We start from the raw sequence: 25,096 nt of genomic DNA, 5'->3' as shown, positions 1-25,096 counted from the left end.
CTCCTTCACCCTTCAGAGGTGCGGAAGCCAAGGGCGGCTCCGTGGTCCTCCTACCACCTGGCCACATCCAAGCTCACTAAAGGCACCACATTTCAGGCAGTGCTGCTGAGGCTCCAGGTCCCCCCCACCCCCACCCCAAGGCAGCAACAGGCAGACGCTGGCCACAGAACAGGTTCGTTTATTACTTTAATAGCAAAGAGCTGAAAAAGTCAGGTACCACAAAGGAGAACCTAACCCAAGGCCCGCAAGGCATCTCCACCCCACAGGGCTGAAGGCAGCAGGAATGGGAATGAGAGACCAGGCCCACCGGAGAGGCCCTGCTAGGGTGGGCAGACTGGTGCGGGAGATGTAGTGTAAGGACCGGGCAGGCAAAGCCTATTCAGGTCTTGTTAAGTGTCCAGAGCGGATCCAGAAGGCTGAGGGGGTCATCAGTGGCCCGGGCAGCCCTCAGACCCTGACCATTATGGGCTTGCAGAAAGTTCTGCTTGCTCATCCGCTGCTTTCCTCGCAAGGAGTTGTCCAGAGAGAAGGCCTCGGGAGTTAGGGAGGCCAACAGCTCAAGGGAGGAGGAGGGGGTCCCCAGGCTGGGTGCCTCAGGTACTGGTGGTTCCTCCTCAGGCTGGGGAGCCTCAGGCTGGGGTGAAGAGAAGGGGGGTGGGGAGGAGGGCGGGAGCTGAGGGGACTCTGGGAGGCTGGCTGGTGGCAGGCCCGGGGGCTCTACGGGGCCTGGGATGCTGGCAGCCGGAGAATCCAGGGCCCCAGGAGGCCGGATGCTGAGCTTGGCAATGGTAGCCTGGATGGAACTGATGGGCACGTCCCCGCCGAGGACCAGGTCCTGGGAGTCCTGAGGAAGGTGATTCTGGGAAGACAGAAGTGGGTGAAGACCCGTCTGCAAGGCTGGGGCCCGCCTGCCAGCCCCAGGGTCTCCTTCCTCACCTTCTGGCTGGCGCTGGTGCCAGCCGACGGTCTGCCCGGAGGAGGCACACCATGGCGCTGCAGGACCTGCTCCACATGTCTCACCACCGCCTCGTGGCAGAACCTGAGGTGCAGCTGGAGAGGGCCCTCGGCTCGGTCAGCAGGGCAGGGCCTCGCCGCTCAGGGCAGAGGGCCCCTCCCCGGCCCCATCCCACCCACCCGCTCCGCCCCCAAACCTTACTTTCTCCTGCAGCATGTGTTTCCTCTGCTGCCGCATGCGCCGCACCAGCCGAGGCAGCTCGGGGATCCCGTTCCCAGCCTCCACCTCCTGCACGGCGGCGTAGAGCAGCGCGAAGGCTCCCGTGCGGCCCACCCCCGAGCTGCGGCAGGAAGGGGGTGTAAGCGCGGCCCAGGGCTGAGGTGCTGCGGGGCACGCGGCCACTGCCCGTGGGGCCGTACCTGCAGTGCACGACGACGGGCGTGTACAGGGGCCGCTGGTGCAGGCAGTGCGCGTGCACCTCCTGGATGAAGCGCAGCAGGTTACCGGGGCTGTCCGGCAGGCCCCTGCGGGTGCGGGCGGGACCCGTGAGCCCGAGCTCAGCGGCCGCCCCTATGGTGCCCGCGCCCAAGCCCCCCGCCCGCCCAGGGACAGCAGACGCACAGCTCAGGCCAGGTGGGGAAGTGGAGGTGCACGAGCGAGCGCTTGAGGCTCTGGTCCCGGAACTGCAGGCTCAGCACGCGCTCCACGTGGGTCTCGGTGGCCCGAACGCTGCTCAGGGCCAGGCTCAGGGCGCCATGCACCATGGGCTGGCCCCTCTCGGTGGGGAAGTAGCGTGCCACCTTTTGCTGAAGAAACAGGCAAGGAGATAAGGGCTGCTCTGCCGGGGCCCCTCCCGGGCGCCCCTGCCCTCGCCCTCTCACCTTCTCCATCTCCGCCTCAGACGCCAGCATGACAATGACCGACGCCTTCTGCTCATGCACCATGAGCCAAAAGTCTGCGGCCGTACCGGGCAGCGGCGCCTGGGTGGCCACCAAGGGCGGGCAGTAGGGTGAGAGCCCCTCCACGCGGCTGGCGTTGATGTAGTCGTCCTTACCCGAGCGCAGCACCACGCGGTTACTGTCGTAGGGCATGACATCCTGGTGCCGGTTCTTCAGGGAGTAGCAGCGGGCGATGGCAATGGACCGGCCACGGGCGTCGTGTTCCTGGGCATCCTGCAGCTCTCGCCACATGGCGTCCAGGGCCGCCGCGTCCCCTAGCTGTCCTCGAAAGGCCTCCAGCTCCCGCTGCAACTGCTGCAGCCTCTCGGGGTGCTCGTAGGGGTCGCGCTCAATCAGCCGCAGGGCCTGTGGGCGGCGGCCCTCGGCCGCGTCCACCTTTGTAGGCTGCAGCAGGGGCTGCCCACCCCCAGGGGGCTGCGTGCCTCCATGCTGACTCTCCGGGCTGGAGGACAACAGGTCTGCGGCCGCAGCGCTCCGGCGCGCACACGGGGGCGGCTCTGCAGCAGGGGGCCGAGGTGGCACCGGGCCAGGCCCTGGTGACGGGGCAGGTGAAGGCACCAGATGGGGGTTGGGAGTGGGCTGGCCAGCAGGTGAGGGACCCCGGATGGAGAGAGAGGCCGCTTGGGGGCCCAGGGGCCTGGGGGAAGGGGCAGGACCGTATGCCAGGGTGGGATGGGGAGACTGAGGTGGACCAGGGGTGGGGAAGGGCACAGCTCCTGAGTGGGGGGGCAGAGGGTCCTGAGAGGGGCCCGGGTAGAGGGGGGTGTGCAGGGGTGGTGTTGGCTGTCCCAGGACACCAGGTTGGGGGGCAAAAGGGTAGGGAGCTTGTGGGGGTACCCGCCCTGGAGCCTGGGGTGGGAAGAGGTTCGGATGCTGGAGTGGAAGGGGCTGCTGGGGGGGCTGGGGCCCAAATGCCACTCCTGCGGGATGGGGCTGGGGCCCAACCCTAGGGGCTGGAAAACCCGGGGGAATCGCAGGAGGAAAGTGGTGCTGGGCGGGGGGAGCTGTGAGGGGCGGCTTGGCTCCCATAGGGTACGTGTAGGGTGCGGGCAGTAGCTGCGGCTGTGGTGGGGGCACTGGGAAGCAGGGCTGGGGAGGAACAGGGCTGGGGTTTGGCCGTGGTGCGGTGTGGCTGGAGATGGGGGCCTGCACACTATCTACAGTGGTGGTGGCTGGCCGAACCCCCACGGCCATCTCAGAGCCCGAGAACTGGGGAGGTGGGGCCGAGGGCAGACCTGCAACTGGCGGGGGAGGCCCTACACCCCTATAGGGACTGCTCACCACACCATGCTGTGGGGAGGACCGGGGCACAAGGCCCAACTCCGGTGCGTACGCAGGGGCTGGGTAGAGGGCAGGTCCAGGGGCCATGGCCATTGCAGGGTGGCCTGGGACCTGGGGGGCCCTGGGCTGCAACACCTGACTGGGGCCTGAGTAGGTACAAGGAGGTACGGGACCTGAGAGATAGTGGGGTGCTGGGCCCACAGAGCTGGGGAAGGGGCTGGGAGCAAAGTGGAGTGGGGTAGCAGTTCCCAAGTAGGTGTCCGGTGGCCGTGCACCGGCCACCATGTCAGGGGGCAGGCTGCGCAGCTCCTCGGGCAGGTCTCCCGTCTCTGCTGCCTCCCCCTCCTCCCTCCGGGGCAGCAGTGGCTTCGGGGCTGTGGGCCGCGGGGGCGGCTTCTTCTTCAGCTCCCTGCGGGACAAGGTCAGGAAGGAGTGGAGCCAGACTGCCATCGGGGAGCCTGGGTCTGGGCTGGAGCTGCCCCGAGGCCACACCCACCTGTCCAGGAGCTGCTGGCGCGCAGCCTCACGGGCCTGGCAGGTGGACTGCGCCCGCTCCAAGAGAGCAGCCACCTTGCTCTCCAGGTCCGCGTAGAAGTCCTTGCCCTCCTGGGACTTCTTCATCAGGTCCTCATAGGCTTCGTAGGAGGCCACCAGGGTCTGGAGTGTGGAGTTCCACCTGGTGGGCAGAGAGGCCAGCGGCAGGTGAGGAGCAGAGCCAAGCTCCGGGCGGGAGTCTGGGCTGCAGCGCGGGGCTAGGCACTGACTTTTGGTCCAGCTCACTGAGCACCCGCCGCACGGCCGCATACTGCACGTTGGCCTCAGTCAGTGCCCGGAGGACGTTGTCCTGGGCCGCCAGGTTCTGCTCCAGGTACACCCGCAGCTGGTCGTACTTCTTCAGCTGCTCCTCGAACAGTTTCTGAGGAAGGGGGTTGGGGTGCAGGGGACACTCAGGGCCGTGCCGCTTCAGGGGACAGCCCAGCATTGAGACCGGCCCCGGCTCGCCAGCCCCACCTTCATCTCTGAGTGGTCGGCAGTAACCAGCGAGGCCGTGATATCATCCTTCTGGATCAGCTCCCGCAGCTGCTGCTCCAGGGATACGCGCTGGTCCCGCATCTCCTGCACCTTGGCCAGGATGCGCTTCAGGTTCTGCAGCACGGCCTTGTCCTCTGCGAGCAGCAGTGGTCGGTGAGACCAGAGGATCCAGCTCCACGTCCCTCCCCACGGGCACAGGATGCGGGGAGGGCGGGGGGGGGGGGGCTCACCTGGGGTGAGGGCTGGCGTGGGCAGGGCAGCCCGGACCTGGTCCAGCGGCCCGCTGAGCAGGCGCAGGTTGCCCACGTGCAGATTCATGGCCCGGTGCAACTCGCTGTTGGTGAAGGAGGCCTTCTCGTGGACCTCCATGTACTTAGCCCAGTCGCGCCTCACCTCAGCCAGCTCTGCCTTAGAGCCTGCCTGGCCAGCCCCAGCCTGGCCGGCCCCGGCCTGGCCCAGGGCCTCCTGCAGCTTCTGCTCAAGCAGCTCATCCTCCTCCAGCAGCTCCCTGATGTCCTTCAGGGAGGCTTCCACATCCGTGAACACACCTGACAGCGCTGGGGGGCGTTTGCAGGAGGGGAACAGCTCCTGAGGCAGCCACACCAGGCACCCACCTTGTGCCCGTCCCCAAGGAGACAGAACCACCCACACGGTCAAGGGCTGGTGTGCGGCCCCAGGCTCTCTGAGCAGGACAGATGGAAGCATGAGGGTGGGTGCCTGTACAACCTCCGTCCTCAGTGAACACCGGAATGCCGCTGCAGAGGACTTCCGCCACCCAAGTGCTTCTCCCCCTTGCTCACCTTGCATGGACTGAACAAGGTTCCTGACGGTGTCGGGCCGGACACTGAGAGCCGCACACTTCTCCATGAGCTGGGGCGGGATGTGGCTGTACGCATCAAGGTTGTCTACAGTCTCAGGGTCCAGCTGCATTGAATCCATGAACTGACTGGGGGGGGGGGGGGGGCAACAGGACCAGGTGGGCACCGACCCAATTCTCCCTCCTCTCATGAGGGTAAGCCCCACCACTGAAACCAGGTCTGAGGTCCCAGCAGAGGCAAATCAGCATCCTGACCTCCACCACTGGAGGTCTGGCCTAGCCCCACAGAACACACCTGGGGCACTGCTGAAAACAATGGGACACAGGAACACTGCCCTCCCAAGCCAGGTGACTGTTCCCCTATAAATCTGGCACCCAAGACCATGTGCAGGAAGGGGAAGGCTAGGCAACCTGATGCAGAAAGACATTCACTCTCCCTCTCCCGTCGCAAGCAGCACTGGGGACCCGCAGAGGTGTACTGCATCGCCACCCCACCCCCTGCCTCCCACCTCCAGCTCCGCACTCACTCCAGGACCTCATTCTTGTCCTCAATCTTGGCCATCATCTCCCGAAGCAGCTTTGCCTTTTCCTCACTGCCAAAGTGACAGAGCAGGTGTTGGAAGCCAGGCCTCGAGACCTCCCAACCCCATCTGTGCTAAGAACAGGTCAGCCCCTCCCGCCCACCTGTAGAGCGACGAGGCTTCGTGAGCAGCCATAGGTACCAGTCTGGCGAAGATGTCAGGGCCTGTAACAGCAGGGTCTGTGGGGTTCACCGGTAAGGGCTTCACCAAGGGGGCGCCTGGGAGGGAGAAGAAGAACGGTGGAAACCAGGCCCACACAAGCCTCGAGTCTGCCTCTGTTCTATACTCCTGCCTTCACACCCTCCCCCAATCCTCAGCCTTCCCTCAGCTCCAGACCTTTTACAGGCTGAAGGGTGTCCAGTGCTGGGACAGCCTCATGGTAGATGAAGTCATTGTCCTTTTTGGCAGAATTGTACCTGGGGTCAGAGGGGGCAGTGGGGAGTCCAGCAATTAGGCCACCCTCTCAGCTACTGGTGGCTTCCTCCCAACGAGGCAGGCAGAGGACCAAGACCCTTCCTAGCCCAAGACTCACTTTCCCCCAATGACGTCCATAGCAAAGCGCAGTGCGTCCTGCACGGTGTCAGGCTGGCCCTGGAGGAAAGGGATGGGAGGGGACTCAGCACCAATCAAAGCCAGTGCCAGCACAATCCGCGGCCCCCGAAGGCTCACTCCAGGTTCTCTCGGGGCTCTGAGGGCCAGCCAGGCTCTTCCTCAGCTTTACCTTGGCCAACTTGATGGCTTCATTGAGCTTGTCCAGGGCACTCTGGAAATATGCAACCTGTGGGGGGGCAGTAGGCAGAGCCCAGTCCATCCTTCCCTCCCCCTGCAACCCCACTAAGCTCTGTCTGCTCATGAGGTGACCCACTAGAAGCCCACAAGCTCGAGGAGGCGGCCAGGTGTCAGCCCGGCCAACAGCACTGAGTCCGGCGGGCCGGTGGGCTCCACCTTACAGCTAGCCCCCCCCAACCCATCCCCACCTCAGTCCCCTGGGGACAAAGGTGAAGCAGATAGGACAACACAAAAGAAACACCAGGCCTGCAGCTGGGGGGGTGGCCAAGGATGTGGGAGTGAGGAGAGCCTCCCCATCCTCTGTCATGGAAGGAAGCCCTCTAGCACCTTGTGAACAAGGCTGGAATCAGCCCGAACCCCTCCTCGCCACAGCTCACTCACCCGCTCTCCGAACTTCTGCTGCTCCTCCGCCTGCTTCCCCATGTGCAGCTGGGGGAAGAAAGAAGACACGCTTACTTCCCAAACGGTGTCCTCCGCCCAGCCCTGCCCCACCCTGCCCCAGTGGTCACGGTGCTCGCACGTGAGCCACAGCTGCAAAGTAGTAGATCTTCATCTGGACAAGCTTCTTCCAGTCCTTCTGGATCCGGCCCAGCAGTGAGGCGGTGTCGGGGTTCTCCAAGGCCCGGCATGCCTCCTTGTAGTAATCTACTACCTGGGGGCCAGGATGGGGTTGTGAGTGGGGGTCAGGAGTAAACTAAAGGCCTGCTCTCAGTCCCTTAAGGGCCACCATCCACCCCTGCCCCTACCTGTGCACTGATGCGGGCCACCAGAAAGCTCTTCCTGTTGTCCAACATTGACTTCTCCAGAAGGCACTCCTGAGCCTGGCCCTGGGCCAACAAATGCAGAGATCTTACTCTTCCCATCAGGGGAACCAGAGAACCCTGTCCTCTCCTCCCACCTTCCCGCCTCCAAGAAGCACCCTCCTGCTCTGACCAACCTACAGCTCAAAAGATCAAAACCACGTCCCCACTGCCATGTGCACAGGGCGGGTCCAGGATCCGGCACTGGCTGTCCCCTCCCCTGGACTGAACTGGGCCCCAACGAGGGCCCCTCCTCACCAGCATGAGGTTGACGTTGAGAGAGAGGATCTGGCGACTCATGTCCACACTGTAGGCCTGAGGGAAGTGTTCACGCAGGTAGGCAAAGGCGCCTGCTGCACACTGGAAATGCGTACAGGAGACCTTCATGCCCTGGGAGGGAAGAAGAGGACGATGGCCAGAGGCAGAGCCTGACAGCTGCCCGTGTGTCCACTCCCAGGGGACAGGACACAGACTATGGAGGCGAAGAACACTTAGCCCCACCCTTATGTCTTGTGTCCTGCCCGCCACTCCTCACCTCCTCAGACACCCGCTTGTCCATGGCCCCCAGCATGGAGTGCAGCGCCCCTGGGGAGTCAGAGGACATGGTGTCAGAGCTAGCCTGGGGCTGCTCCCTGAGTCGCTGCACACCTTTGTCGAGCATAAGGCAGGGGAAGACAGGGTCTGGGTACTGGGGCAGTTGGTCCAAGAACACCCAGAAGGGGAAACTCCCAAGTCCAGCCGAGCCCCTCAGTGTCTTGCTCTATACCAGGCAGACACGGGGTGGAGGAAGGAGGAACTCCCGTCCACAGTACCCAGCCTACGGTTCCAGTCTTGAGGCCCCAGGGATGCCTACACAGCACTTGGACTCCCCAAGCTTCTCCCTTGAGCCACACTGAGGCTAAGTCGTCAGGGCTGACAGCAGGGCTAGTTGAGGCCAGCCTTGTTCTCCCGCCTGGAACAGCCCAAAGCCACTGGGGGGTTAGAGCTGTCCAGTCAAAGAGAGGTCACCGCTCCTGGCCAGAGCACACAGCAGCACCACCATGTGGCAGAAGAGGAGCTTCTCCCCCAGCAGTGTGCCCATGGCCCAGGAAAGAGGTGCTAGGAGAGCTATGGGGAAGGCACTGGAGGGGTCGGAACCCAGGGGTCTTCTGTCCATGAGCCCACTGCCTTCGCGGACTTCTGCTGAGCTGAGATCCTGGGTCGGCAGAGCTGAGAGGTAGGCCCACGGGGGAAGGGTCAGGCAGCTCACCAAGGTTGTAGAGAATGCAAGCCTGCTCGTATTTGATGTCCTCATGGGCCACAGACTTGCCAGAGAAGATCTCGGTCCTGCAGACATGGCACCCCATCATCTTAAGGGAAGGAGCTGGCCAAAGCCTTGAGGCCAGGTGAGAGGACCAGCCACCCCAGTTAGGTCAGAGGGAGGTCTAAGGAGACCACACCAAGCCACCCCCGTCCTCTGTGGCAAGGAAAAGGGGAGGGGGCTGGGGAAGGGGAGGGGACATCCCCACTATCCAAACACTGTGGGCCGCCCAGGCTCCCTCCGGGCATCCCCCCAGCCCTGCCTGCCAGCTCTCACCAGGTGACAGGAACGGCGGCCTCCTGGCCCGAGCCCATGGGGACCCGACTCTGCAGGTAGTGGAGCTGGCCCAGGTACTTGCGGAGCACGCTGCAGCCCTCAAAGTCCCGTGGGACACGGACAGCATTCTGGGGGCGGATGGGAGAAGTGGTCCCACCATCACTTGAGGTAGAGTACAGGCAGGTCTGTCTGCCCACAGAGGCCCCAGGGAGAAATCTGCATCTGAGACAGACCGTGCGCTCCAACGGATCCAGAGAAAACCCACAGCTAAGGCTGCAGCTGTTCAACCACCGCCCCACCAGCCGGGGCTGGCTGAGTCGCTCCTACCTTCCCGGAAGGCAGTTCTACAACAGGCATTAAAAATGTTCATGTACCGGGCGCCTGGGTGGCTCAGTTGGTTAAGCGACTGCCTTCAGCTCAGGTCATGATCCTGGAGTCCCGGGATTGAGTCCCGCATCAGGCTCCCAGCTCCACGGGGAGTCTGCTTCTCCCTCTGACCTTCTCCTCGCTCATGCTCTCTTTCACTGTCTCTCTCTCTCTCAAATAAATAAATAAAATGTTTAAAAAAAAAAAATGTTCATGTACCTGACACTGACCCATGGTTCTGTGTCTAGAACATACAGTAAAAGATACGCAGAGAAGCAAATGCTTGATGAGCACACGCGGATATTTATCACAGCATTATTAACAGGGTCACATACTGCACGCCACCGAAGAGGACTGTTCAAATAAATTATGTCAAGGCCACCCCCAGGAGAGAACACAGCCACAAAGACTGAAGATGAGAGTCTCTATTACGTTTAGATGTTCATGACGTATTTATTGAGCCAAAAAAGAAAGGCAACAGATAAGCAGTATAGTTTCATTTATGTGAAATCATACAGATACTGACAGCCAACTAGGTATATAAACAAAGATAAAAGATTCTAGAAGGTTATCCACCAAAACGTTAAGTGAATACCACTGGGTAACAGGGTTTAAGTAACTTCTCCTATTCTACCCATACATATAGAGACATCTGTTTCTTTGTACTGTTTACTCACATTATATTGAACACTTTCACTTTTTTCCTTTAAAAAAATTTTTAAATTTAAATTAATTAACATATGGCGGATTATTAGTTTCAGAGGTAGAGGTCAGTGACTCCTCAGCTGCACACAACACTCAGTGCTCATTACATCACGGGCCCTCCTTAATGCTCATCAGCCAGTTACCTCATCCCGGCCAGCCCTCCCCCACTTTCACTTTTTAATAAAAAACAATAAAGCTATTCCCATTTGGGGGAAATAAAACAAAGCAGATGAACCCTGCACTCAAACAAACAAAAGAACAGACAACATCCTCTCCAAGAAGCAGGTGCACAAAACAAAGAAGGGACGGGCTAGAAGCACTGTGCACACCCTCACCCCACCCGCTGGAGAGAATCACAGCACCCCACTGCCCCCTGGGGACTTCAGCAGCCACTGGGCCCAGCCTCGGGCTGACCAGCCCCGGCTAGCAGAAACCCTCCTTGGAGGACACCACACTCCACAGCTAGGCTCAAGGCCTCAGCCTGGGATCCTCCCAGAAGAAAGGGAGGGGCTACTTCCCCAGTCCCACTTGACAGCACTCCCCGGTGCCTCCAGCTCCTCTCTGAGTAGGAGTGTTAAACTCCCTCCAGAGCTCCTTCCAGAGGACCCAAAACCAGGATCAGACATGTTCACGGCCTTACCGCTGCCGTGGGACACATCCCTCAGGCCACGCCTTCCGGAACCCAGTCACCACCCGCTCCCCATCAGAACTGCTGCCAGAACCAAATGCCTCACGGACTTAACATCTTCCTTCAGGCTGACCCATCTGTCAAAGTGGAGCCGCATCCTCAGCAGGCGCCCCTCTGAAACAACAGGGTCCGTGTGCCAGCTACACAGTTTTTTAATATTCACTAAAGCATATACAGAAAGATTAAAGCAGAAAACATTTGTCTTTGTGCTTCCCAAAACCACCTTTGGGAAACAATGGAAGCAACCCTCCCTCCAAGCGACACAACTCCACAGCACTTTTAAGCTTTCGATCCGGCCAAGGACGAGCCCCGCCAACCCTACCACCCACCCTGCCGGGCTCTGCATGGGGAGCAGCTAGGCAGAACCTGAGGGGCTGAGCCAACAGCAGAGAGGAAAGGGAGCTCTGAGACCGCACCACTCCCACCACCCCGCTTCTGCCAACAAACCCTTCACCGCCTGCCAGCTTTAAGCCCTATAAGTCAAGAACTGATCTCAGAGTTGCAGCCGGAAGGTCTTCTTAGAGACAACTCTTCCAGCCCCTGCTTTATAGATGAGGATACTGAGGCCAGATCACCAAAAGAGGATCTCCTACAGCTCCCCAAACTTTATCTGCCTTCCATTTCCAGGGGGCGCCTGAGTAGGTCAGTCAGTTGAGCATCAGACTCTTGGTTTCCGCTCAGATTATGATCTCAGGGTTGTGGGATCGAGTCCTGCATTGGGCTCTGTGCTCAGGGCAGAGTCTGCTTGAGATTCTCCCTCTGGCCCTCCCCAATCTTGAGCTCGCGCTCACTCTCTTTTGCTCCTGCCCTGCCCACGCATGCATGTTCTCTCTCTCCCTCCCTCTCAAATAAATAAATACGTCTTTAAAAAAAAGATCTGCAATGGACTCCTGTGTAGCTCCCTTAATTGGAGCCTTCCACTGTAGAAACTCCTGGGCCAATTTTTCCAAAGTGAAATAAGCCACCTGGCACTTGGCCTTGGTAACGCTGTCTCCGCAATGCTGTAGGTAGTACCTCGGCTCCTCGCCTGAGAACTGAGCCTGCCTCAGCTCTTCTAGCTCTGGTTCCCACACCCACTGCCCCACTGTGTCTCTGATGAGCCACCATGTGCACGGCTGGGACCACACCACCTCGGGAGGCAGAGGGAGGCGTCAGTAAGTCACATGGAAGCATGAAGGCCTCACCCCGAACTGCCAGATGAAAGCCCCACTCTAGTGTCACGCTTCCCGGATCCATCCATCACGACACTTCTCTTTTACTGGGCACCTTGTTGCTACTTTTCTCCCACCCACCCCCAGGAAAATGAACTCAAATACTATCGTAAAAAAACAATTAACAAAATAAATTGCTCAGGGCACCTGACTGGCTCAGCTGGAGGAGTGTGCAACTCTTGATCTTGGGGTCATGAGTATGAGCCCCACAGTGGATGCAGAGATTAATTAAAAGTTAAAAAAAAACAAAACAAATTGCTCAACTGCTTTTCTCCACACTAACTGTAACAGGTGGAAAATATAAAAGGGGAGGGACACTTAACGATAGCAACAACAATTAAAAAAAAAAAAGTCTAGGAGCACCTGGGTGGCTCAGTTGTTAAGCATCTGCCTTTGCTTGGGTCACGATCCCGGGGTCCTGGGATGGAGCCCCGGATCGGGCTCCCAGCTTCTCCCTCTGCCTGCCACTCCCCTTGCTTGTGCCTGCAGTCTCCCTTGCTCTCTCTCTGTGTCAAATAAATAAAACCTTTAATTAAAAAAAAAAGGCTTTATGGCTAAAAAATGCTAGCCATCATCTGAGCTTTCAGTGAGTTGTAACCTTTTTGCTGGTGGAGGGTCTTGCCACCATACTGATGACTAATCAAGGTCGTGGTCGCAGGCAGCTATGGCAATTTCTTAAGTATGGTAAGTGAAGTCTGCCCGTGGATTTGCTCTTCCTTTTACAAATGATTTCTCTGGAGCATGTGATGCTGTCTGAGAACATTTTGCCCACAGCAGAGCTTCTTTCAAAATTGGAGTCCGTCTTCTCAAATCGTGCTGCTACTTTATCAATGCAGTTTACGTGACACTCTAAATCCTTTCTTGTCATTTCAACAACTTCACAGCACCTTCACCAGGAACAGATTCTAGCTCAAGACACCACTTCCCTTTGCTCATCCGTAAGAATCTGGTCAAATTTTATGAGATCGCGGCGACTTAGTCCGATCTTCAGGCTCCACTTCTAATTCAAGTTCTCTTGCTGTTTTCACCACACCGTGGTGACTTTCTCCACTGAAGTCTTGATTCCCTCAAAGTCCTCCATGAGGGCTGGAATCCACTTTTTCCAAACTCCTATTCATGTTGACAACCTCTTCCCATAATCACCATTGTTCTTAATGACATCTAAAATGATGAATTGTTTCCAAAAGGTATTCAACTGAGTTCACCCAGATCAGAGGAATCATCATCTATGAGCTACATACAGCCTTATGAAATGCATCTTTTACGGAATAAGCCTGAAAGTCAAAATGAGCTGCAGAATGGATGTTGTGTTAACAGGCATAGAAACAACATCTATCTCGTACATTTCCATCAGCGCTCTTGGGTGACCATGTACACTGTCAATGAGCAGTCATATCTCGAAAGGAATCTTCTCTTCCTGAGCAGTGGGTCTTAACAGGAGCCTTAAAATATTTAGTAAACTACAGGGGCACCTGGGTGGCTCCGTGGGTTAAGCCTCTGCTCTTCGGCTCAGGTCATGATCTCAGGGTCCTGGGATCGAGCCCCGCATCAGGCTCTCTGCTCAGCAGGGAGCCTGCTTCCCACACTCTCTCTCTCTGCCTGCCTCTCTGCCTACTTGTGATCTCTCTCTGTCAAATAAGTAAATAAAATCTTTAAAACAAAATTTAGCAAACTACATTGTAAACACATGTACTGCCATCTGGACTTTGTTGTTCCATTTCTAGAGCACAGGCGGAGGAGAATTAGCATAATTCTTCAGGGCCCTAGGATTTTCAGAACAGTAAATGAGCACTGGCTTCAACTTTACAGTCACCAGCTGCAAGAGAGTCAGCCGGTCTTTTGAAGCTCTGAAGCCAGGCACTGACTTCATCTCCCGCTATGAAAGTCCTGGATGGCACTTTCCAGTGTAAAAGGTGGATTCTCCACACTGCAAGTCTGTTGTGCAGCGCAGCCACCTTCACAAATTATCTTCTAGATCCCCTGCCGCAGCTTCTCCATCAGCACCTGCTGCTTCACCCTGTACTCTGTTTTGTTTTTACAGATTTTATATATTTGTTTATTTATTTGAGAGAGACAGAGAGAGAACAAGCAGGGGGAGAGGCAAAGGGAAAGGGAGAGGGGGAGGGGGAAGCAGACTCCTCGCTGAGTAGGGAGTGGGACTCGATCCCGGGACCCTGAGATCATGACCTAAGCCGAAGGCAGACACTTTACCATTTGAGCCAGGCGCCCCTCACCTTGTACTTTGATGTTAGGGAGACGGCTTCTTTCCTTAAACCTCATGAACCAACCTCCGCTGGCTTCAGACTTTCCTTCAGCAGCCTCCTCAGCTTTCTGAGCCTTCACAGAATTAGAGTCATGGTCTTGCTCTGGGCTAGGTTTTGGCTTAAGGGAATGTTGTGGCTAGTGTGATTTTCTAACAAGATCACTCAAACTTTCTCCACATCAGCCACTGCTGATGTGGTTTTGTTACCATTCATGTGCTCACCAGAGTAAAAACTATATTTCCTTCAAGAACTTTTCCTTTGCATTCACAACTGGGCTAAGTGGTACAACGGCCTACCTTGGATTTCAACCTCTCTTCCTCACTAAGCTTAATCATTTCCAGCTTCTGATTTAAAATGAAAATGTGCAACTCTTCCTTTCACTTGAACACTTAAGAGACTGTTGTAAGGTTACTAACTGGCCCAACATCAATACTGTTGTGCTTCACGGCAACAGGGAGACCCAAGGAGAGAGAGAAAGACAGGGGAACAGCTGGTTGGTAGAGCAGTCAGAACACCCCCAACATTTACCGATTAAATTTACGTGCTTAGATGGGGTTTATGGTGCCCCCAAACCACGGCAATAGTAACCTCGAAAATCACTGACCACAGCTCACCCCAGCAAATATAAAGATGAAAAAGTTTACAATATTGTTGAGAATTACCAAAATGTGACAGAGAGACACAAAGTGAACAACTGCTGTCAGGAAAATGGAACCAAAGACTTGCTCCACGCAGGACAGTCACAAACCTTCAATTTGTTAAAAAAAAAAAAAAAAAAAACAAAAAAACCAACACAGTATCTAGGGGCGCCTGGCTGGCTCAGTCAGTGGAGCATACAACTTTTGATCTCAGGGTTGTGGGTTTGAGCCCCACAGTGGGTGCAGAGATTACTTTAAAAAATAAATAAACAAACACACAGGGGTGCCTGGGTGGCTCAGTCGTTAAGCATCTGCCTTCGGCTCAGCTCATGATCCCAGGGTCTGGGGATTGAGCCCCACATCAGGCTCCCTGCTCGGTGGGAAGCCTGCTTCTCCCTCTCCCACTCCACTTCCATTCCCTTTCTCACTATCTCTCTCTGTGTCAAATAAATAAATAAAACATTTAAAAAAAACAAAAAGCAAAAAACAAACACATATGGTATCTGTGAAATGCAATAAAGCCTATCTAAGTCTAGGAGAAAAATGTACAGAAGACACTGGCAAGTCCTAAAAGGATATATAACACATTAACGACTGCGAAACCTTACTATTAACCAAATAACTGAAAATTAAAATTAAATACCCTTTTCACCTAACCGCCAGAACTGCAAAGTAGCAGCAGGAGTAAGGGGTGGAAATGAAAGCAATGCATCCTCTTCACCCACTAATTCCTACAGAAACAACCCAGAAGTGGTCAAGCATGCACAGACACAGCTTATACTTACAATGGGGAAAATGGAAATAACCGAATGTTCTCTGACACCAGACTGATTAAATCACAGTGCAATGCACTGATCACAGGATGTTACAAATAATATGGTTCTATGTTCACTGATACAGAAACAAACCCACAATACATTAAATGAAAAAAGTAGACTATGTAGGCTGTATAGGCAGTGTAGGGTCCTACTGTGTTTTTATACAGTATACAGAGCTGACACTTGAACACTGTGGGGTTCAGGGTACTGATCCCCCAAGCAGTCAAAAATCCACTATAATTTTTGACTTCCCCAAAACTTAACCACTAATAAGCCTATTGCTGGCCAGAAGCCTCGGTGGTAACATGGTCAGTTAACACATATTTTTTATGTTATATGTATTAAATATTGTATTCTTATAATAAAGTAAGCTAGAGAAAAGGAAATGTTAAAGAAATCACAAGGAAAATACATTAATAGTACTGTACTATACAAAACCTGCCTATAAGTGGACCCACACAGTTCAAACCCATGTTGTTCAAGGATCAACTACATATAAAATTATAAAATATATATTAAAAAATTTGTGAGGATTAAGGTTTTTTGGTTTTTGTTTTTTTTGCTTTTAAGCATTTTCAAACTTCTCTATTAAGTCAGCTGCTTTAAAGAGAAAAAAATATTAAACTAAAATAAGAACACAGGGGCCGCCTGGGTGGTTCTGTGGGTTAAAGCCTTTGCCTTCGGCTCAGGTCATGATCTCAGGGTCCTGGGATAGAGCCCCGCATCGGGCTCTCTGCTCAGCAGGGAGCCTGCTTCCCCCTCTCTCTCTGCCTGCCTCTCAGCCTACTTGAGATCTCTGTCTGTCAAATAAATAAACAAAATCTTTTAAAATAAATAAATAAATAAATAAATAAAATAAGAACACAGTTCCAGGTGACTTCTTTATCTCCCTATCAAACCTGTCCCGTTCACAAGTGCATAAAAGTACTGTCCTCCTACCTGTCTGAGCAACTCCAGCTTCTTCAGTTCCTCATTGTAGGCTTCTGGGTTCTCTCCGTAATTCTTTAGGACAAACTAGAGGGAGGGAGAGAGAGAGAGAGAGAGAATGTAAACCATGAACACAGAACACTCCCCTGCTCTCACTCCCGCCCTGAACCCTTGGCAGTCATCATTCTAGATCCACAACCACGAGCCTATCTCCTGGACCACTGGGAACTCCACCTCAATAATGGGGTAGCACTAAGATGTTGACCATGGGAGCCTCTACCTTTGAGCTAAATGGGAAATACGACTGGACCACCCTATGTGAACATGCTGGCTGGTCTTCATCAGGCTGAGCCCTCTCTGTAAAGTGCAGGACTCTGGCAGCTCGGGAAGCTGGGGAACTTAGTTGGCTGAAACGGGATCCCACTGAGCAACCCAAAAGAAGCCACCAATTCAAGCCTCCCTCAAGGACTGGACCTTGCTGTGTTCTGGGATGACAACCGTAATCCTAACCCAACAACAAATGTAGGCAAGACATACTAAACAAGAGTGGGAGTGCAAAGCCTTCTTCACCAGCTGTCCTGGCTAGGGAAGGGCACTGCAGTACAAATGATTTACATCGTCCTCACCTTGAAGAAAGGCCCACAGGTGTGTGATGGGAATGATCCACATAGGAGAAGGAAAAATCAGTGCCCACATCAGAGAGGGGACTGGCATGCCTGGCCCCAAAGCACTCAACCACCTCAGGAGTGGACTCTCTCGGAAATGAGCACACTCATCAGCCTGGAGGCATAGCCTGGACCAAAAGAGCCCCTGTCCATCTAAGATCAGCAGACTAGGGCCACTGACCAGGAAGCCTGTTGCGATGCCTGCTGCCAGAGTTAGCAACCTGGGGGCAGGGGCAGATACACCCATTCCACAAACACTAAGGCACTGATGCCCACCTCACAGGTTCCCTAAGGCCCAAACCAAGGTTGTGAAGCAGTAAAGGAAGCTAAAAAGGCTGAATAGAGGTGGCCAGCTCTCTCCAGTAGCACAAACAGTGTCTGCGGCCCACTCACCTGCTCTGAGGTCCCTTCCCAGAACCTATGCCACAAAGCTGAGGCATTAACCATGTGGGAACCCAGACCACGTGACAGCTCCTACCTGCCCTGGCAGGGAAAGGGAGAGGATGGACAGGCAGAGGGAAGGCTCCTGCTGAGCTTCTTTTAGCATCAACAGGTCACATGCCCAAACCTCCAACCCTGACCTTCTTCTGTTGGTTTTACCTCCTGCAAGACCCATGTGTCCATAAGCTCTATTCTCACCCCTTCAAATCTACCCCTCACCTAGAGGCCAGTGTTCTCTTTCTAGCAAAATCCACTGTCACTCCTAACTTCAAAGCCTTCTGAAACACACACAAAGCTAGGAGGAAAAAAAAAACAAAACCCAAACATACTTTTCTCAGGACAGTGAGATTATGAGAAATAACTGAGTTGCAATCTAAAGAGAAAAATCGTAATCTGAAAAGGATGTGTGACAATGGCTCCCCAAAGCCTCCAAAACCAAAGGTAATCTCCTAGGCACAGAGTTCACAGCTCTTCAATCATTCCCAACAGCCTTCAAGGACTGTCTTCTAGCAACTCCTGGGGACCCCCAGCCACCAGGCTTGTGGAATTGCTGCTCTCAGGTCTCAATGCTTGTTCACATGTTGTCCCCTCTTCTCTATTAAGACTCAGCTGAGACGTCACTTCCTTGAACTGCAGCTGCTCCTCTACCTACATTCTAAACATGCCTTCACCAGATTGTGCCTGACATAGTGGCGGGGTCCTGCCAGCGACACCCATCCAACCCCCATCAAACAATGAGTTGGAGCAACACCCCTCCAACCCCCCACCAAGCATCAGAAATGGTAGGGGCCTTACTAGGTGTTTTAGATACTCAGCAAAAGGTTGTGTTTACAGGAAATGCAGAGAATGGATGAACAAACTGAAAATACTAAAAGGAGACACTCAAGAAAATTCCAAAGATGAGACATTTTGCCCAACAGTGAACCTACTCTCTGAAAAAAAATCAATGTCATGGGAGTGCAGCTGAACAAGAGACTAGTCTAGATTCTAAAAGATTAAAGAAACAGAACTAAATACAATTTGAGAACCTTGACTGAATCTGAATTTGGGGGGGAAGTCATAAAAATATTTCCTGGGGGAGGAGCCTGGCTGGCTCAGTGGGTAGAACATGTGACTCTTGATCTTGGGGCTGTAAGTTGGAACCCCATGTTGGCTGTAGAGATTACTTAAAAATAAAATCTTTTAAAACATGCTTTGGAGACAATAGGTAAAATTTTAATATATATTATAGTAGAAAATTTTTGTGGACTTCCTAAACATTTTTTTTTTAAGATTTTTTATTTATTTATTTGACAGAGAGAGAGATCACAAGTAGGCAGAGAGGCAGGCAGAGAGAGAGGAGGAAACAGGCTCCCTACTGAGCAGAGAGCCTGATGCGGGGCTCCATCCCAGGACCCTGGGATCATGACCTGAGCCGAAGGCAGAGGCTTTAACCCACTGAGCCACCCAGGCGCCCCTTGTGGACTTTCTTATGTGTGATGATAATATGGTCACACAGGAGGATGTGCTGAGATGTATACAACTTACTTTCAAAGCTTTGTGGGATATATACATATACACACACACGGGTGTGTGTATAAAGACACACACAAAACAAGAACACACAAATACAGTGAAATCAAACTTTTTTTTTTAAGATTTTATTTATTTATTTGAGAGACACAGATAGGGATACAGAGCATGAGCAAGGGAGGAGAGGGAGAAGCAGGCTCTCCGCTGAGCAGGCAGCCCAATGCGGGGCTCGATCCCAGGACCCTTGGATCATGACCGGAGTTGAAGGCAGACGCTTAACCGACGGAGTCACCCATGTGCTCCCCGAAATCAAACTCTTTACAGTTGCAGAGCTGAGAAGAAGAGTCTGCTCAGGATCTGAAGCTACTGACAGAACCTGAGAAAAGGCCCAGCAGCAAATAGACCTCGGACCCTGACACCACAGACCAGGAGCAAAAAACTAGAAGGCAACAACAGGACACCAGTGCACCTACACAACCAACAGCAAGTTAGGGTTGAAAGGACCAGAGAATCCCCAGAGCCTGAGTCGGCTCTGGACCAGCTGGCCATCCTTTCCTGGGGGAACAAAAAGACCTACGGACAGGTCTATGTTAATTGAGACCATGTCCAGGGATCAAAGTCACTGGTGTGGGGGGGATAAAAAAGGAAAGGAAGGAGTTACAAGCGCAAAATAGTAAGAGAATGGAAAGGCCATCTCCAGAGAAAAAGATCAATATGATGTTAAGACCTCTAATAGGAACTCACATGCATTAATTCTTGATTCTTACAAGCTTATGCGTTAGAGTAGTTCCATATTACAGGTGAGAAAAATGAGGAACAGATTAGTTATATAATTATTTGTAGCAGCTGAAGCTCATCTAAATTAAGTGGAAGAGATGGACCTAAACCAAGGACTGTCTGATTCCAATGTCTATGCTATTTCCATGATACTATTCTTCTCTTTAACTGAGCAACAAATGGCCCAGAATTTTGTATGCAAACATTCATCCTAGGTCCTGCCATTCGTTTACAGATTGTAAAAATGGGAACCAGAGGGGCGCCTGGGTGGCTCAGTGGGTTAAAGCCTCTGCCTTCAGCTCAGGTCATGATCCCAGGGTCCTGGGATTGAGCCCCGGGTCGGGCTCTCTGTTTGGTGGGGAGCCTGCTTCCTCCTCTCTCTCTGCCTGCCTCTCCGCCTACTTGAGATCTGTCAAATAAATAAATAAAATCTTAAAAAAAAAAAAAAAAAAAAAAAGGAACCAGAGATTAGCAATGGCAGTGCTGGAACCCCAAGCCAGGTTTCCTGACTCTTGACCCAGGGATATTCCATTTGTATCTCTTTCTCTTCTATTAGCATGTTCCCATTCTTCTGTGTCTGGGTCCACCCGCCCCCAGGCCGTGGGGGTGTTTAGCTTTTGCTCTTAATTTGATACAACATCTTGGAATTCCATGGTGCTAATTAAAGCAATAAGCCAAGAAAAAAGAGAATAAAAGGCACACATGTGTTAACATTACCTTTGTTCACCACACACTTATTTTTTCCCCCACTTGCAGGATTTACTCAAATATGAGGCATTCCTTGGGCTGGTCCATGGAAACACACATAAAACTAAGTCCCACATAGAGGAGTGTTATTAATTACAACATATGCTTTGCTACTGAATTTCAAATGAGATTTATTCAGAGAAAGAAGTTTTATTGCCCCTTGATGTCAGCAAGCCTAAAACCAAATTACAGGCCAACAGCACCGAGGATGAGAACAGAGTGACCAGAGTGACCCTACACTCAAGGAATCTCTCCCCCATTTCTTCTAACAACACCAGCAAGGATAACTCAAGTTACATCTCCTGGCAGGTGCTAGAACTAGACTAGGTCATTCAACCAACACTTGTGAAGCACTCTCCACACACAAGTATTTATTACTTCCCGAGTAAAGGAAAGAATCTGGAGTGAAATGGATACAGGTTTTGTGTATGAGACTAAAGTCAGAGAGACGACCTGGACAACGAAAGTCATCTGCTCTTGGAGCCATTCGGCTTTAAAACACAACTAGGCAGACAGGTTTGGTGACTCCAAATCTGTGATAAGAGAAAAGCCAGGTCACCACCAGAGGTAACCGGCAACATCCCATGCTCCCCACTGCTGAGGAGGCAGGGTCCCCTTTTAGGCGCCTGGTTGTCTCATTTTCTTTCCTGTGTATGTGGCAAGAACTTCAAAGGAGTCGGCTATTGAGAAGAGGGAGAAAAATTCCACAAACCTAAACACTAGGCACTACAAGTGAGTAAGATGAACCATAAGAAGAGGTAGTAAGAGTGTGTACTCTGTGCCGCAGGTCAACTGAGCATTAAGACCTGACTGAATTTGGAGGAGTTTGGTACAACAGCTAGACAGCTAAAGGGGCCCGGAGGACGTAGGGTTCAACCTGAATAATGAACAGGAGGAAAGGAATTCCAGTAAGGACCAGAGCAAGAACAATGATCAGATGTGGAAGGAAAAGAGGCTAACAGTTCCTACAGGAGAGGCCTGGGGGAACGAATTAGAGAGAGGCAGGCTGAAGCCAGTGGGGCAGGCCTTGAATAGCAGGCAGTTTCTCTGGAGGAACGTGGTGGAAAAGTGGAGATTTAGAATCATTCCAGCCAGAGTGGGAGGAGAGGTGAGGCCACGAAGCCACTCAGTTGGCAGGATGGCTACCACATGATACATCTGCCCTTGAGGAAGAGTTACTATGTGGATCATCAGAAGACAAGCTCTAGGGGTGCCAGGGTGGCTCAGTCTGTTGGGCGTCTGCTTTTGGCTCGGGTCACGATCCCACAGTCCTGGGATAGAGCCCCGCATCGGGCTCCCTGCTTGGCGGGAGGCCTGCTTCTCCCTCTCCCACTCCCCCTGCTTGTGTTCCCTCTTTTGCTATGTCTCTCTCTGTCAAATGAGTAAATAAAATCTTAAAAAAAAAAAAGATAATCTCCATGAAAGCAGGAATTTTTGTCATTACATACAGCCCTGACTTCCCAGGGCTGGCACCTACAGTCACTTAATAACTATTTGTTCAATAAATGAATCCGAGATGGATGTTAACACCTAAGTCCGAGTGAGCTTAACTTAAGCTCCAGTGCAGTTGATTAAGGGCGGGTGTTTGGGACCGGAAGAGCAAACAACTTCAAATACCAACACCTGTCACCAAATCACTCGGTGATGTAGAGTACAAATCAGCCTTCATCAGCTTCCAGTGAGTCAGCACTCTGGGCTCCACAGCACAGGTAAGAAAGTGCAGAGACAGCAGCATTTTCCCACTCAAAAATTACGTGGGCCCCAGTATCCCAACCTAAAGTTTGGCACTGCAGTTCCAAACCAGCTTACTGTTCTCCTTGCTCTTATTTCACGTTACTCCACAACTGAAGGCATGTTCATTAGGAGCAAAACCCAGTACTAACCATTAAGAAAGATCTTTTCAACAGCCCAGGCCTTACAAAGAAACAAACCCTTTAGCTATCTATCTGGACAAACCCTTTACCTATTCATCCTTCAAAGCCCACCAAGCCTTCTCTGATGGCCCCTCCTTAGGCTGGTACTTCATACACTGCATATACTCTTCCACTGATACCACCATTTAATTTTTAAACTTTCTTTACTAAACTGAACTCCATGAAAGAAAAAAAAGAATTGTCTCTTATTCATCTGTATTACCAAGGTAATAGTGCTCAATAGGTTGACCTCAACAGAACCCATTTTTACCCCAGTATCCTAAATTAAATTCCACCTCTCAGCTCCAAGTCACTGGTGAAGGTTCCCACAGCTGAGAGAAAGGGTAGAAGAGGACAAACATACGAATGGCAGAGGCAGAGTAGGGGCTCTAGGGTTGGGAGAGGAGTCTGGGTCAAGAAGAGTTCCCAGGCTCAAGTGGCTTCTGCAGTCTCCCTCAGGCAGAGTTCTAGGGTACCCTGAGGAAGCCCAGCCTACCCACACACTGCTATTCCTTTTCGGTGGGTTCTTACAAATACATGCCACAATCTTAACCTATCAAATAAATGGCCTATCTTTCCCAACTCCAAAGAAGAGGAAACAAAGAAAAAAAGACTATTCGTGTCTAGGAAATGAATAGTTTCTTTAGCATTTGAGACCACCTGAGGCTGAACGGCTAATGAGCAACTACTCTCTGGAGGCTCAGAGAGCCTTCCAGAAACTCATTACTCACAAAAAACCCGGTTGGTCAGGTAAGAGTGACCAGAGTATCAAAGGCTAAGTTCCAACAAAAATATCTCCTAGGATTTTCTGGGCTAAGACTTTATCCACTGGATTTCCATACATTTATGGTCACCATGTCTAAATTCCCTCTCAAATGTCATTCAGTCATTTGAGAAACATTTTCCTGAATGCCCAACTATGTAGAGGGGACCCCACTAGGCTTTGAGGACAAGGAGATGCTTCTCTGGTCATTTAGAATTGAATAGTTAAGACATAGCACACATACGAACACCGGGAAAAGAATGGAAAAAGGGATTCAGAGAAGAGAAAGATTCATCCAGATGAAAGGATTAAAGAACGCTTTTGGAAGAGAAAGAACTTAAACTGGGCCTTGAAAGATGGACAGAACCAATATACAGAAATTAAAGAGGGGCCCCATCCCCATCCCACAGGACAAAGAGAGCTCTTCTGGGTGCAAGGAATTCCACAACCAAAGGCACAGAAGAGCAAAATACAGAGAATGTTAAGAGAACAGCAAATGGCTGACTGTGAACAGAATCTGTATCAGAGATACACAGATCAAGCATACACTTGGCCGTCAAAAAAAACTGAAAAGGCTGGGGTTGGTCGGGGAGAACTCTAAATGGGTTAGGGCTGAATGAGAAAACAAAGGAGTTTTGTTCTGTTTCAGAAAAATTCATCCAACTGAACTTGCCTGAAAGAGCAGATGGAGAGAAGACCAGAGTCTGGAAAAGAGCTAACAAAATTCTCCAGGTTTAGATTCAATCTAATTTCCTGTCTTTACAAATGAGGAAACAAGTGCCCAAAGAAGTTTAGTTTAATGATGGAATCAAAGGAATTCAATTTGTTACTGGTAGTGTAAAGAGAGGGAAGGAAACCCAGTGCTAGGTGGCCCTCCCCAAGGCTGATGTCTCAGAGAGCACCTGATGCTCATTCCACACGCCTGGCCCCTGTGCCAGCCCCACCTGATCTCGCCAGAGCTCCCTTGCCTCCATCACCAGACCTGCCTGTCTCCCCCGTCCAACTGAACGTTCAACACAGCAACTGCTAAGGTTTCTCGGGGAGCTACAGGCTCCTCTCCCCTCCAGGAGGTTAAGAAAAGCAGTAACCCTTCCAAAAATGACAAGAACTGTATCTTTTGGTCCAAGGGGGCTTCCGAACATGGTTCTTCGTAAGAGCCCAAAGACAACTGCACCAACTGTCAGAGAGACCCCAATCGCAGAGGTCAGGCATACCTCTGGCTCCCACCTTCAAAACACACAAGCGGAACCACAGCCCCGGAGTCCGTCCAGGAGGGTCCTGGACGGACCGCGCACCTAGGGTACAGGTCAACGAGACAGCCAGGGAAGCCCGCCTCTCCCCGCGGGGCGGTCCCGGCGTGGAGGAGGGGCGAGCCGAACTAGGTCCGGAGCGTCACCCCGAGGAAGTGCGGTGCCTCAATGGGAACCGCAGTTGGCCCGGAGCAGAAGTCGGGAAGCCGGTTTCGACGAGACTGTGGGTATTAGCCCCGAGCGGGCGAAGAAGGGACAGGAATGTCTGCGGGGGGTGGGCCAGGCTGAGGAAATCCACCCGAGGCCCCTCCTGGCCTCACCCAACCCCGCGACCAGGGCCTAGGGAGATGATGGACGCGCAGGGGGCGTCACGCGCTAGCAGACGGCGCTACGCGGGAGAGGTGGGGGCTGTGGGGGAAGCACTTACCTTTTTCACCGCCGGCTGGAAGAGGAAGTCCCCAGCCTCCTTCAGGTCCAGCCAGATCATGGGCATGCGGGGTACGGCCTCCATGGCGGCTGGCGCCCGCCGGCCACCAGGCCGCTCCCCTAGCTGCCCCAGCAGCAGCCTCTGCCGCGCGCCCCGCCCCTCCGCGCCGGAAGTCACTTGTCACGCGGGGATGA

At 53.0% G+C, this 25,096-nt stretch overlaps 1 protein-coding gene across 1 annotated transcript; it reads right to left on the bottom strand.

The window, feature by feature from the left end:
• Window positions 1-161: 161 nt before the first annotated feature.
• LOC111143895 (protein tyrosine phosphatase, non-receptor type 23) lies at window positions 162-25,037 on the bottom strand. The gene is made up of 25 exons (XM_022497942.1): window positions 24,903-25,037; window positions 16,420-16,494; window positions 8,791-8,918; window positions 8,464-8,540; window positions 7,750-7,799; window positions 7,473-7,604; window positions 7,161-7,241; window positions 6,935-7,066; window positions 6,796-6,843; window positions 6,347-6,403; window positions 6,158-6,216; window positions 5,962-6,041; window positions 5,729-5,843; window positions 5,572-5,637; window positions 5,028-5,173; window positions 4,458-4,784; window positions 4,207-4,361; window positions 3,960-4,111; window positions 3,692-3,871; window positions 1,837-3,604; window positions 1,577-1,761; window positions 1,375-1,479; window positions 1,157-1,295; window positions 937-1,050; window positions 162-859 (listed from the first exon to the last, which is right to left on the bottom strand). Exons 1-25 carry the CDS (start codon window positions 24,984-24,986, stop codon window positions 380-382), a joined length of 4,935 nt encoding a protein of 1,644 aa, XP_022353650.1. The 5' UTR covers window positions 24,987-25,037; the 3' UTR covers window positions 162-379.
• Window positions 25,038-25,096: the final 59 nt, after the last annotated feature.

This window comes from Enhydra lutris, unplaced genomic scaffold (genome assembly GCF_002288905.1).
Source record: "Enhydra lutris kenyoni isolate GAN:26980312 unplaced genomic scaffold, ASM228890v2 scaffoldscaffold10, whole genome shotgun sequence".
NCBI lineage: Eukaryota > Metazoa > Chordata > Mammalia > Carnivora > Mustelidae > Enhydra > Enhydra lutris.
The sequence above is the reverse complement of the archived record's forward strand: the minus strand, read 5'-3'. Positions and strand labels throughout refer to the sequence as shown.